This window comes from Wolffia australiana, chromosome 13 (genome assembly GCF_029677425.1).
Source record: "Wolffia australiana isolate 7733 chromosome 13, ASM2967742v1".
Taxonomy (NCBI): domain Eukaryota; kingdom Viridiplantae; phylum Streptophyta; class Magnoliopsida; order Alismatales; family Araceae; genus Wolffia; species Wolffia australiana.
Window position 1 is genome coordinate 2,177,075 of NC_135847.1, and position 14,369 is coordinate 2,191,443.

The 14,369-nt window shown below is 37.1% G+C and overlaps 1 protein-coding gene across 1 annotated transcript; it reads left to right on the top strand.

Annotated features, from left to right (window-relative positions):
* Positions 1 to 456: 456 nt before the first annotated feature.
* Positions 457 to 5,935, top strand: LOC144711418 (uncharacterized). The gene is made up of 5 exons (XM_078585408.1): positions 457 to 940; positions 2,515 to 2,749; positions 3,988 to 4,336; positions 4,865 to 4,946; positions 5,633 to 5,935. The coding sequence occupies exons 1-5, from the start codon at positions 644 to 646 to the stop codon at positions 5,831 to 5,833; spliced, it is 1,164 nt and encodes a 387-aa protein (XP_078441534.1). The 5' UTR covers positions 457 to 643; the 3' UTR covers positions 5,834 to 5,935.
* The last annotated feature ends 8,434 nt before the right edge of the window (positions 5,936 to 14,369 follow it).

The following is a 14,369-nucleotide window of genomic DNA, read 5'->3' on the forward strand; positions in this document are numbered from 1 at the left end:
ATCTATCTATCTATCTATCTATCTATATCGACCTATCTATCTATCTATCTATCTACTGTCTGTCTATTTATCTATCTATCTATCTATCTATCTATCTATCTATCTATCTACTGTCTGTCTATTTATCTATTTATCTATCTATCTATCTATCGATCGACCTATCTATCTATCTATCTACTGTCTGTCTATTTATCTATCTATCTATCTATCGATCGACCTTTCTATCTATCTATCTACTGTCTGTCTACTTATCTATCTGTATCTTTCCTTATTTGTCTGCAGTTACGCAGTCCCACGAGGGAAGCGACAACGCAGTGCAACGCCCGTGTTCTGCCACCCTCCGCATCAGTCTAAACGTGGCCTCAATTTGCCAGTTGCCCCCCACCTGTCTTCTTCTCCTCCCATTATTGTTCTCTCTACAACTCTCTCTTTCTCTCTCTCTCTCTAAGTCTGCAGGTCTCGCTTCCTCTAAGGGAGACAGTAAAAACCCAGAAACAAAGACCATCCCAGACGTATCAAGTAGTGGAAGAATGACCCAGTTCTTCTCTATTCTTCCACTCTTCACTGAGAAAGAAAAGGCCTTAGATCGGCCTTCCTTCACCACCCTTCACCTTCAATCTTCTTCATTCAGCGTAGAAAAACCATGGAGAAAAGACCCCTGCAACGCTCTCCCATGTCTCTGAGAAGCACTGCAAACCCATCCCAGAAGGGATGGAGCTCTGAGCGTGTTCCTCTGCCTTCTAAATCCCCTCTGCTTGCCTTGTCCAATGGAAGAGCCTTGCCTTCAAAGTGGGATGATGCAGAGAAGTGGATCTTCAACCCTGTCTCCGGTGAAGGAAATGGAGGGAGCCCGTTTCTTTCTCTACAGCGGCCCAAGTCCAAGAGTGGCCCTCTTAGAACACCCCCTGTGGGTGGAGCAGGCTCCCAGTCATCTGTTGAGGTGATCTCTAATTCAGTATCTTTCTCTTGTCTCATGTTCTTTAGTGGTACCAGAGCCAGTTTCAGTGTTCTAATCCTAGTCACTGCACACTGAACCATAGCATGTTGAGTTTTGATACCTTGATGAGACTAGTTTAAGAGGAAAAGTAACACCCTTTCAATGAGCCATAACTTTTAGCACGGTGGTAGGTGTGGTGCCCAGGTTGAGAATTCAATCTAAAGCAGAACACTCAAAACGTGGTGGTAGGTGTGGATGGGTTGACTCCTTTCTGAGAATATTTTTATAGGAAAAGTAATGTCATTGCTTTTAGCTATAGCTTTTGACACAGTGTTACCACAGTGCCTTGGTTGATTTGTCAAACTCTGGGCACAATACCACAGTACCACAGTACCACAGTGCCTTGGTTGATTTGTCAAAGTGATGTCATTGCTTTCAGTTTTAGCTATAGTCCTATTTCTCCTCAGGAGTTGAGGGTGTATAGTGAGATCTACACCTTATTTGAGACCAGTTTAAGAGGAGAAATAGGACTCTTGTTATTCGCTATAGCTTTTAGCACAGTGGTAGGCACAGCGAGAGGTTGAGGCTGTGAATCCTAGTCAGCTGTTGAGGAGGCATTTTGAGGTAGACACCTTATGAAGACCTGTTTAAGAGGAACAGAAGCTCTCTTGCTATTAGCTACAGCTTTTAGCACAGTACTTGGCATAATGCCAAGGTTGAGGCTTTGAATCTTAGTCAGCTGTTGAGGAGGCATATTGAAGTCTATACCTTTTTTTGGACTAGTTTAAGAGAAAAGTAGCACCCTTGATACTAGCTATAGCTTTTAGCACAGTACTAGGCAAAGCACTGAGGTTGAGGCTTCGAATCCTAGTCAGATGTTGTGGAGCCCTAATGAGCTATATACCTTGTCTGAGACCAGTTTAAGAGTAAAAGTAGCACGCTTGCTATTAGCTATAGCTTTTAACACAGTACTAGGCACGGTGCCGAGTTCGAGGCTTCAAATCATAGTCAGCTCTGGAGGGTGCTTATTGAAATCTACACCTTGTTGAGATCAGTTTAAGAGGGAAAGTAGCAATCTTGATATTAGCTATAGATTTTAGCACAGTGGTAGGCACAATGCCGAGGTTGAGGCCTTGAGTCCTAGGCACAACCCATTCAGTCTTAGAGACAACAATTAATTGGGAACCTTGTGGTTAGCACCATTTTGAGATTAGTTTAATATAAAAAAACATTAACATTACTAGAAATATCAAAAGGCATCACCATTACTATTAGCTATAGCATTTAACATGATACTAGGCACATATCGAGTTTGAGGCTTCAAATCATAGTCAGCTCTAGAGGGTGCTTATTGAATGGGTTGATAATAGCTATAGCTTTTAGCACAGTGGTATGCACAATGCTGCGGTTGAGGCTTTGAGTCCTAGGCACAACCTATTCAGTATTAGAGACAGCAATTAATGGGGAATCTTGTGGTTAACACCATGTTGAGATTAGTTTAATATCAAAGAACATTAACATTACTTGTAATATCAAAAGGTATCACCATTACTTGAATTTTAACATTTTTTTTACAGATGCCCGTTTCAGCAGAGATCCCAATGAGGAGGAATATCTTGGGGACTTCACCGTTTCTTACTGGGGTCCTCATGCCAGATCAGGGCCATTATCGTAGCTTGCATGGGGAGGAAAACGGAACGGGGGGAGTAAATAAAAGGATGTCCGTTTCTTCTTCTGCAGCAAGGGCAGTGGGTTTCCAAGGCTGGTCTGACCTTTCCACTGCTTCCTCTTCATCTTCAGAAAGGTTCCAAGGTGCAATCTTTCTCTCAAGAAAATCCTACCCATTGATCTAATTTTACAAACATCCGTTCCGTCAAACCCATCAGACGTTAACTTCGTAGATGGAAAAATAATACAAAACCTTCAAAACATAATACCTGATAATACAACAAAGAAGAAGGAATTATTTTATCTTCTTGAAAATAACCTGCTGTTCAGCTGAAGAGAGAACGTGGTCTTCCTCATACGCAGTTAAGAAAAAAATTTGGAGCTCAGCCCATCGACCGTTGAGTTATTATCTTAAAATAAAACGAATTTTGATCTTGCAAACACAGCTCTTTTGATCATTTCTTTACAAATAAGTGTGGAAACATTTTGGAAATGCCCTTAAATTTCACCTGTTTTCTATATAATTCTTACGTAGTTGAATACGAACCTGTATTTTTTCCCTTCTTAGATTATCTTTTGGATCTCTTCTTGAGCGAACATACTTCCTTGGGAAAATAAAAGATATGTCATCCAACAGAAAAAGGTTCTTCTAATTCTATGAATCTTCTTAGAACCTTCTTCGTATGAATATCATACAAGAAAGTTTCCGATTGACTGTTATTCAATCAGTAATCCAAGGCTCCAGGCATTTAGTAAATGAGAGAGAAACCCTCCTGACTGAAAATACTTTCAATCGTTGAATGCTTTCCTTTTTCATTTTTTTGAATTATTACTAAACCTGCTATATGTATAACAAGCAAGGTATGGAACGTATGAACGTCGCCTACTTTGTCGTACTTTGCAGATGTTGAATGAACTCACTTCTATGGAAAAATGAAAGATATGTCATTCAACAGAAAAAGTTCTTCTAATTCTTTGAATTTTCCTAGAACCTCTTTCTCATTATATCATTGATGAAAGTTTCCTATCGCCTTCTATTCTATCGGTAATTCACGATTCCAAGCATTTAGTAAATGAGAGAGAAACCCACCAGACTAAAAATACTTTCACTTGTTGAATGCTTTCTTTTTCTCAATGTTTTGCATTATTCCAAAACCCGCTTCATTTGCTGATTTCTCCAATATAATATTTTCTTGAAGCTGTTCTTCGGATTCTAAGCATTTAATAAATAAGCTGTTTATAATATCGCACTAAAAATACTTTCACTTGTTGAATGCTTTCTTTTTCTCAATTTTTTGCATTATTCATGAACCTGCTTCATTTGTTGATTTCTCCTAAATAACAAAGTCTTGAAGCTTCTCTTCCATTGTTGTACTTTGCAGATGATGATCAAGAGATAGTGAAGGAATCAGCAATCATGTTTTCCCCAGAGATTCAAAGGAGAGAAATGGGTACTCAGATCAGCCCAGAGTGTAGCGAGTCAACTTCTCCAAATGAGAGAACTCAATCTCCTCCATCTTTCTTCAACGCTGTACACTCTCATCTCTCTAAGTTGGACATTAGAGACGTTCAAGTAGACGATCTTGTTGTTAAACGTGGATGGCCAAAGGCCCTTGATGATCATGTTCAAGACAGATCCCACGTGGCATCTGCTGATTGGAGGAAGAATCATTTCATGGAGAGCAGATGTCCAGACTGGCAGGCATCATATTCAGCGAAATACTCGTCAAAGTGAGCTTTTTATTTGAAAATCATGCAACTCCATTTATATTAAATTTTGTTATTTTGGTAAAAAGTTGTTTAGTTTAGTCTTATTAGTTCCCTAGTTTTTATTTTTTTTCTCACACGAAGTATAACTATATATTTCATAGATATGCCCCATGCCTTTTGTTGTGTTGAAGTTTATGAGAGTATACATAATTTCTATTAAATTTTAACATTTTGGTTACAAATTTTTTAGGTTAGTTTTCTTAGTACCCTACTTTTTGATCTTTTTTGCACATAAAGTATAATTATATATTTCATAGATGTAGTTATCATATATATGCCCAAATCCATTTGTTATGTTGAAGTTTACGAGAGTATACATAATGTCTCAATCTCAACATTTTGGGTTCTTCTGATCATTCTTAATATGCATAGAAGATGCCCAAAACTTTCTCATTTCAGATTAAATATTTTCATAATTCAATCGCTTTTTGCGTTATGATGAATTTTCTTTGTTTTGGGGGAAGTCAAGTTTGATATCTGTTTACCAAGGTTGAAGAGAAGAGAGGCAAAAATCATAGCCTGGGAAAACTTGAAGAAGGCTGAGGCTGAAGCCGAGATAAGTAAATTGGAGGTATTATTTTAATTGTATTCTGAGTGATATCTTTTTCAGACTCTATCACTACATTATCGTAAGACTCTGAAAGAAAATTTATCCGTAGATACCACCAAATCAATAAAATTATGCAACTTTACTTGAATATTTATGAACATCTGATAAGCACCCACTCATCAATGCCCATGATTGATCTCTGAGTTAAATATCTGTTTATTTTTCTGTGGCCCCATTTGCTCGAATCAACCAAGACAACCTCATCACCTTGTCAGATCAATCTAGCTAGACCAGTTTCTTCTGTAAAAACGGGAAGAAAATTATAATTACAGAATAGACTGAAAGTCGTTTTATTCAATGGAACAGTTCTTGAGAAACTACCTATAAACACTGGTAACTGAAATAATTATTAAAAAATAATGATTATTTCGATTACCAGTCTTTATAGATATTCTATCACCAATTGTTCCATTAGCTCAAACGAGTTCAATGAGCCTCCACTTTCACCCATGCTGATATGGATATTTAACAAATTTTGGTTAATTCCATTTGAGTGCAGTGGACATGACACCTGAATGTATACATTCATTTTGGAAGTATTATTCATTTTTTTCAATCAAACTAGTTAACAAATAAATAACCTTAAAATTTATTATTTGGACTGTAAACTTTACCTGATGAGGTGAGTATTTGCCTTTCTTTACCAGATGAAACTGGAGAAGAAGAGATCATCTGAAATGGAGAAGATTATGAGGAATCTGAGGCATGCTCAGGAGAAGGCAAAAGATATGAGAAATGCTTTGGAAACAAGCAAATCTGATGATCTGGAAAGTGAAAGAAAAGAATTACCTTCCAGCTTCTGGAAGAAAATGAAGAAGGCCTACTTCTGTGGCGGCTTCACTTGTTAATCCTCTTAATTTTTTTTTTAACTTATAATATTCAGAAATTATTGATTCTTCGGTATATTTATTTTTTTATTATAATTTTTATTTTTCCGACTTTGTCATAAAGGACTTATGAGGCCGAAATGTGAATGCTTTGGCACAAAATACAGACATAAAATATTAATATTCACTGTATCTTAGAGATAGAAAATTACAAATTTAGATGATACTTGGGACCCAAAACTGTTCACGAAATTGATTGTAAATAGGTTTTTGGTAGTTTTTGAAATATGTGACGGTTAGGTAAGAATTTGATAAAATAACCCTAAAACAGGTCCAGTTTATTTTAACGAATTCTCATTAAAAATTAGCTCCAGAAATATTAACTCCAAATTGAGGACACTGTCCTAACTTTTACCTATGTAATAACATAATACTATACAGTTCGACAATATGATCGAAGTGATTCTGATTTGTCTCTTGGAAACTTAGGTGATACTAGAAAAATTTTCAATAAAGCATCTTCTTGAAAGAAAAGAAAACAATTTATATCAGCAAATAACTTAATGAGATAAAATGTGAAAATTACATTTTTAAAAATTGAGCTCCAACATCTATTACGCTAATATGTGAGTCTAAATTGACCAAAACCCTTTTAAACATCAAAAGTAATATTATATCTTAACAGAGAAAATATTAAAATAAATCTACTTTAAAATTTGTGTAAATGTAATATAATTAATCAGATTTTAAAACATGATACATATGATGAAAAAAAATAATGATGCAATGAAGGCATTTCATGACTTGGTATCTTCTCACGATCTTAATTGAGAATATTTTTCTGTAAGTAAGATATAAAAGTAATATTATATCTTAACAGAGAAAATATTAAAATAAATCTACTTTAAAATTTGTGTAAATGTAATATAATTAATCAGATTTTAAAACATGATACATATGATGAAAAAATATAATGATGCAATGAAGGCATTTCATGACTTGGTATCTTCTCACGATCTTAATTGAGAATATTTTTCTGTAAGTAAGATGCCATGTGATATTTGGGCCCATTTGTTTTTAATTTTTTCAAAAAATTGTGAAGGATTGAATTATACGAATTGTATATGTTCTTACAAGGCCATGGGGGCTAGACATCAAATAGTAACGTATTTTTCACATTGGCTATGCTAATGTTTTATGTTATAAGTGGTATTTTATCCATCTATATCATTATTAATGATGTTACACTTGTGTGATTATATTTAATATTTTCTAACATAAATCAGCAAAATATTTATTTTCCTCCAGATATTCATTTTTGTTGCCATGTTTGATTTATGTTAATAAATTCATGCCTAAAATAAATATGTTTGTGTTTGATTATTAGTATTAATTTAGAAAGACAGAAGTGGAGACATAATATGATATCCAATTTCACCTCATAATGGTATGTATAAAATCTAAATGCTTCCTAGACAACTCTATTTTTTTTACTTCTTGATATCTTTTAATTTGTAATAAGATAGTTCAAATTATATCATATCTACATAATTTATCAATTTGAATTATTTTCTTGATCAAGTGCATCATTTTTTAAGCAACACTTTGCTTTGAATAAGACTAGATGGTAAGGGAATCAGATTTCTAGTAGCACAGTTCAAGGGATTCAAAAGGAGATAAAATCCGACAAAGATTACATTGATATGCATAGACACCAGATATTTGAAAGGCTTGAAAGGTACTCATTCAAGGAACTAAGAAATAATGGATTCAGTTAGTGTATGTTGATGTAATTATATATTCTTTCATTGTGCAATCATTTTTTTATGTAAGTCAGCCAAGCTCCATGAATCCCAGATGCCCCTGCCCAAGGTAGTGACAATATATAAAAAATAACAGAAAATAGGAGGTATTAATGTCCATGCTAAATGACAAGAGAAAGGTTCCATGATGTACTCCTTAGCACCTCCTAAAACATGTGATGTAGCATGGCACCTCACGTTTTCAACACTCAACCTATTGATTGTGTAAAAATAATTACAATAATAATAATTAATATATATTATATAATTAATTCATCAGGAATAAATAATTATTCAGGTTAATGAGTTATTCACTAGGTTGATTCATTCATCTACAGCCTCACATGCATCAGTTTTATTGAATATCAAAGGTTATACTTAAAATACTGGGCCTTAAAAAAAGAGTCCATTCAGTATAAATTAATGAAAGCAAAAATTAAATGTTTGCACATTCCAGTCTTTTTCCATGTGCCCCTCCTTTTTTCTTTCCTTGGATGTCTTTCCCTTTGGATCATTGATAATTATCACAAAACCCAACATATTTATGTTCCATTTCCCTTAGATGAGTATACTTTAGTTTGGGTTTTTTTACTATTATATGGATCCAGTTAAAAGTTCTATCATCACATTTAACTTCAGGAAGATAAATCAGATGAAAGCAACATATACATAGAAAAAATGGTAAGTCTAGTACTTTTCTCACACTTACTCCATTTTTCACATTGATACCTCAATAGTTTGTGCTCCAAAAATATCATTATCAAGATAGTATACATTTATATAAATGATTTTGTGAAAAATATCTCATAGATCTTAATAAAATAAATATGTGTTAAGAACAGGAAAAACTAGCTATTGCTAAAATATTGTGAGGTGTGTGACAAAAGAAGGAATGATAAGATATGATGAAACAGATTTTTATACGAACGAAAAAAAATTAATTATTTCTATGTATCTCAGCTCTATCTGAAGTATGCCTCCTCTCTATCTTAAAACCACAATCTCCAATTCTGACCTTATCATTCAAATTCGTATTATCATATGGACTTAGTTTATGTCACAATCCTAAAACTCAAACCAATTCTGACCTTATCATCCAATCTAACATGGAGAGACACAGTGATTCAGTTTTCTCTTTAGTTTAAATTTCTAATAAGTAAAGTAATATATATGAATCAAAAATTTCAATTCAACGTAGTTCCTAAATGCAACTCTCAAATTTAGGAGTTCAATATTTTTTTTCCTTTTTTTTAAATGATCCTATGTTTACAGTACATTATATTTAGTGAATTGCATCTGAAATTGTAGCTCAAACCATTATCTATCATCCATACTCATCTTTATTCCCAGAATATTATTCTCTGATTTATATTATAGATAAACACTCTTAAATTAATTAATTTGAATGTTAAAAAATTGACTTCATTTGAAAAATACTAATACAAAATATAATAAATAACCACCAAAGATCAAAAACTCAATCTATTGATATAGTTTTAAACACAATGAAACTAATCTAAGTTGTTGCAATAAAAATTGGTTCATAGAAACTTATTTAATCATTTTATTCAAAACTGAAGCTTTAAAATGTGTTCATCTTTAAAAGAGAGAATATTTTATGAATCTGAAAATCATTCAAAATTATTATTTTTACTTATTCGAACCATATTAAACATAAAAGGGAAAAATGTAAAAACGCTTATAAAATGCTCAAAAACTTGGACATAACATGGAAGTTGTGTGAATTTTATAAATTTCAAAACTCATGCACAAAAACGTATTCTCAATTTGATTCCAAATTGAAATTTTAAAGTGCCTTAGTCTATCTACTGATCCATGTGATTATGAATGTGTAAGGAACCAGAGATCCCTATTGTTGGGTTCTAGAGGCCTTGACATGGATGAAGAAATCAAATCGACACGCAACGGAAGACTTTTGCGAATCAGACATCATCATTTAAACAATGAAACGATGTACCTTTGCATGGATTACATTCACGATTTTTGGATCCCAGAGTGAGACGAGTCGAGCAGCTCAAATGTGCAGCCTCTAGACATATCCACGCGATCCTCGGCACATCGAATCTCCTCCTTCTCGTTGACGAGCCCCGTTCTACCTCCACCATCGTCGTTACGCCATTCCGATCGCATCAGGCATGGAGAGGGGTGTTTGGAGAGGGAAGAAGAAGGGGAAGGCCCCTGAAAAATTCTCCCCTCAGTTAATTTCGTTCAGGGCCTTCCCCTATTTATACTAAGTGGATATTTTTCATAAAACCCCCAAAACATAAGTATATCTTCTGACCTCCAAAAGACCATTTCCATGTGACCCTCTAGGTTCATGTATCAGTCTAGTTAACGACTCGAGCGGCCCAATAACCTTTATTGGCCTTCCAAATTAATTAACTATATCAACATATAGATTAATTAATGTCCGATCGATTTAATCCAATCGATAGGTTGAGTCTCCAACACGTGGGATGCCAAGCTACACTTTGTGCTCTAGAAAATACAAAGGAGTGTATATCGACTCACTCATGGAAGCTGTTCGTCATCGGTTACCATGTACGTATAATCCCTCATCCACTTGGTGCTCTTTGCACGACTTAGGATATGGTCAACTGTCAAACCCTAATCGGTCATTCGAGTTAGTACTGATGCATCCAGAAATCATCGGAGAACTCTTCTCTAATAGTTAACTGCCTTGGCCAAGGACTTGATCGCATCGTCTACCTTGAGCTATCACATCTTATACCGAGGGTGGACGATCCCATCTTGACGACTCAATCGTCTTTGTGAACTTCTTGATGTATCTGAACTAAGACAGTTTAGAATCCCATGATTAGAGACTCGTTGGCCATAGTCAAAGTATGACTTTCCGTCCACAAGACGTCTTTGGTGTCTCAGGTCTAAGGACCACTTACACAACCGTGACATGAATCAACCTGATTGAGAGTTCGGTATAATACCATTCATGGATTCATACGGATCAATTCAGTAAACTCTTTCCACTAAAGAGCACCCACTATCTATCCTTAGTGTCCCCACACTAATAGCTACGCGATCGGCCATACTCATCATATGAGTGAGGCTAGATAGTGCTATTCTATCCGGATACTTCGATGTCCTTCTCGCATATCCTTCGAATAAGAATGTTTAGAACACATGCTTAAACACTAGTGATCTCCGTATTACAATCTCATCATAATTCACTAAGTTTGATCATGTATCCATGGATTTCATTATAAGCATCACACGTGCATTATAATGAATAGGGAATTTAGCACCCTACAGGCTAGAACTTTCAAAGTTTGGCAAATACATGCCAAACTTTGAATTTGACATCCTACAGTCCAGATATTTTTAAACTGCCAGATCTAGGACGCGCCCGCTTACGTGGACACCGCCTGCCTGCCAGGTGGAATTCGGAGAGTCCACGTAAAACGGGATTCCACCTGGAAGCCAGGCGGTGTCCACGTCACATACCCGATTTATTACGGGGATCGAAGGGAGAAGGGAGAAGGGAAAGGGGAAGGGGAAAGGCCTCCGGCGGGGAAGATTTCTGAGGCTGCCGGATTCGGGTGAAGATTTCGGGCGAGGATTCAAGAGCTCTAACCAGAAGAGGGGTCGATGGGGAGCCGAAGGTTGGTTTTTTTCTTGATTTTTAGGTTTTTTTCTTCAAATTTTGAGGTAGGCTGTCTGAGGGGCCGTCGGAGGCCCTCCCCTTCTTTTCTTCTTACTTCTTCTCTCCCCTTCTCATCTTCTTCCCTCCTCTCCACTCCTCAATCTTTTTCCTATTCTCTTCTCGTCTTCATCTTTCTTCTTCTCTGTTCTTCTACGATCTCAGGTGAGAGAAGAAGTGCATACCCGCCATAAAGGCGCTAAGAGGAGTGGGGTAAAATGAAGCGGGGTCAAGAAGTGCGTACCGGCCCTCGTCGTTCTCCTCTTCTTGCAAACTTTTAAACCCAAGCGGCCTTTTGAACCCAAGACGGCCCCCCGGAGGCCTGGTGCCGGAGGCCCTCCCACGTCGCGGAGGCCTTTCTGGAATCCTGGTGTGTGATAAGCTCGATTTTGGTGGTTATTTAACAGTAAAGTGTGTGAGGATTGAGCCTAGAAACAACATTTATAACCTCACAGCCTTAGGGCAAGTAAGGGTCGATCCACAGGGAGCAAGGAAAACGATATTGATTCTCTCCTTCTTATCAGTTTATCTCAGAAAATATATGGTTCAGTCTTTTTAATCAAAAAGATTATCTTGAGTAGAATTCTTTAATTTCCTCAGAAAGAGTTCATAAAATAATTTTCTTGATATGAAACAACTTCTCCTTCCAAATCATGCATAAAAACTAACAAGATATTTCAGTTCACCCTTCTACAGGCCCATGCCTATAAGTTTGGCAAATCACCAAACAGTTGGTGGGCGAGCCTGTAGTTGTTTCTGCGCACAGCCTAGCTGGGCGCAGAGACACCTGTAGGGCGTTCTTGCTCTGCAAGAACCCATGCAAGTGCAGCTGCGTGCGGCAGTTGCGGCGTGCGGTGCAACTGCGCACCCGGCTGCTGTTGCGCACAGTTGCCTGCCGCGTGGTCGCTAGCAGCGTGCGCTGCTGGCGGCTTGGCTGCCCGCGGCAAGCGCTGATGGCTACCTTTGGTCGCTAGCAGCGTGCGCTGCTGGTGGCTTGGCTGCCCGCGGCAAGCGCTGATGGCTGCCTTGGGTTGCTAGCAGCGTCCGCTGCTGGCGGCCTGGCTGCCCGCGGCCTTGGCTGCCCGCAGCGAGCGCTGTTGGCGGCCTTAGGTCGTTGGCAGTAGGTGCTGCTGCCGGTTGGACTGCTAGCGCCCTAGGTGGCTGGCAGCTTGGGTTGCTGGAAGCTTGGGTTGCTGGCAGCCTAGGGTGCTACCTGGGTTGCTGGCTACCTGGTCTGCTGATGGCTGGCAATTTCAAGAGAATGTGCAGTAGATAATGGACGATTTGAGGAGAAACAAAAGGGAAAACGAATTCAACAGCAAACAATTTGAACTTAAACTAAAACAAGAACAATCTGGTCTGGATTTGACTGATAAGCACTGGGTGATTCTTAGTCCCAAATTCGATTGTCTAGAAGGGAGGAGAAGAAAATGCTGAAACTAGATCAATCACACCTCCTCGTGTCACTTCCTCTCGGCAAGGCGGTGATCTTCTTGGTCTAGCTATGCCTCAGCTTGTCTTCCTCACTACTCCAATGCTCAGCAGCTCTTGGAGGGTCTGCAGAAAACCTTCTTCTCCAAGCCCTAGCTTCCTTAGAGAAAATTCTGGACAACCCAAAGTGAACTCTCAAGAGAGTATTTATAGGTTTCTCTTAACACATACCCAGGGGCATTTTCGGAATTTTATTCTTCTTTGAGATTTCGCCAGCTCCTGTTGATCCTTGACGTCCTCCTTAGTTGTCTTAACCTGTTTCTGAACTTACTAACCAAAAAATGTCGAATCAAGTGGGGTTAGTAATTTTATGAAATAATGCATATGCATGACAACTCACATGAATTAACTAGATATTCTTGATGCTTTAATGCTTAAAAGTCTAAATATTTGATGACTTATTGAGAGTCATCAGTGTGGGACGTCTCCTGGAAGGCCTCCTGCAGCCTCAGAAATCTTCCCCGCCGGAGGCCTTTCCCCTTCCCCTTTCCCTTCTCCCTTCTCGCTTCGATCCCCGTAAGAAATCGGGTATGTGACGTGGACACCGCCTGGCTTCCAGGTGGAATCCCGTCTTACATGGACTCTCCGAATTCCACCTGGCAGGCAGGCGGTGTCCACGTAAGCGGGCGCGTCCTAGATTTGGCAGTTTAAAAATATCTGGACTGTAGGATGTCAAATTCAAAGTTTGGCATGTATCTGCCAAACATTGAAAGTTCTAGCCTGTAGGGTGCTAAATTCGCTAATGAATATGTTGTATAAATGAATATGGAATGAGATGTAGAATGTGTGATTGGCTTGCCGACCACATATATTTCCATCACCTATTAGATTACAAAATGTGCTGCATTATTTTTAATTTTTTTTGTATCCTTATATTTCTCGAGAAAGCCAAAGAGGACATGCCTACAAAGATGAATTACCATGAAACTAACCCATATTTTTTTATCCTCATAATTAGTGAATGAAAACATATTGCCAATTTGATTTCAATATGACAAGTTAAAAGATGTTCTTTTATAAAGGAGAGTACTAATTTATGAATTTCAAGAAATAAGAGATCCATTTTAGGATGCAAAAACTGCTAGTTTATTCTTATATCATTATATCTACATAAATTCTGAAATAACAAATGCTCGAAACAGTAGAATTACCATGAAACCTACCCAACTCTTACCAAGCTCAACATTAAATTATGAAATCATATTAATCAATTTGATTACAAGCTAAAAATTAAAATAAGTTTAATTTCATAAGAAATAAAATGATTATTGTGAATTTAATTATATGAGAGGGATCTATAATGTGTTTCAAAATATACCACTTTATGTTTTTTGTTATTATTACATGAATATAGTAAACTATAAAAATATTACACAAAGGTAACCAAAAAAGCTTACAAAATTACAATCACAATGAAACGTGCCCTAGTTTTTTAAATACCAAACTCATTTGTGAACGCCTATTTCTCAACAGGATCCTAATCTAGATCTGTGAGCTGCTTTCATCTGTAACGCGATGAAATTTTCAATGTAAAAGAAAGTCGTAGGGATCTGTATCAAGTTGAACATGTACATTTATATTCTAA

Bases quoted from the DNA above. Each gene is read 5' to 3' on its own strand.
- LOC144711418 (XM_078585408.1), top strand. From the start codon at position 644: ATGGAGAAAAGACCCCTGCAACGCTCTCCCATGTCTCTGAGAAGCACT. The intron at 941-2,514 runs GTGATCTCTAAT...TTTTTTTTACAG, and splicing joins GCTCCCAGTCATCTGTTGAG to ATGCCCGTTTCAGCAGAGAT. The intron at 4,947-5,632 runs GTATTATTTTAA...TTTCTTTACCAG, and splicing joins CCGAGATAAGTAAATTGGAG to ATGAAACTGGAGAAGAAGAG.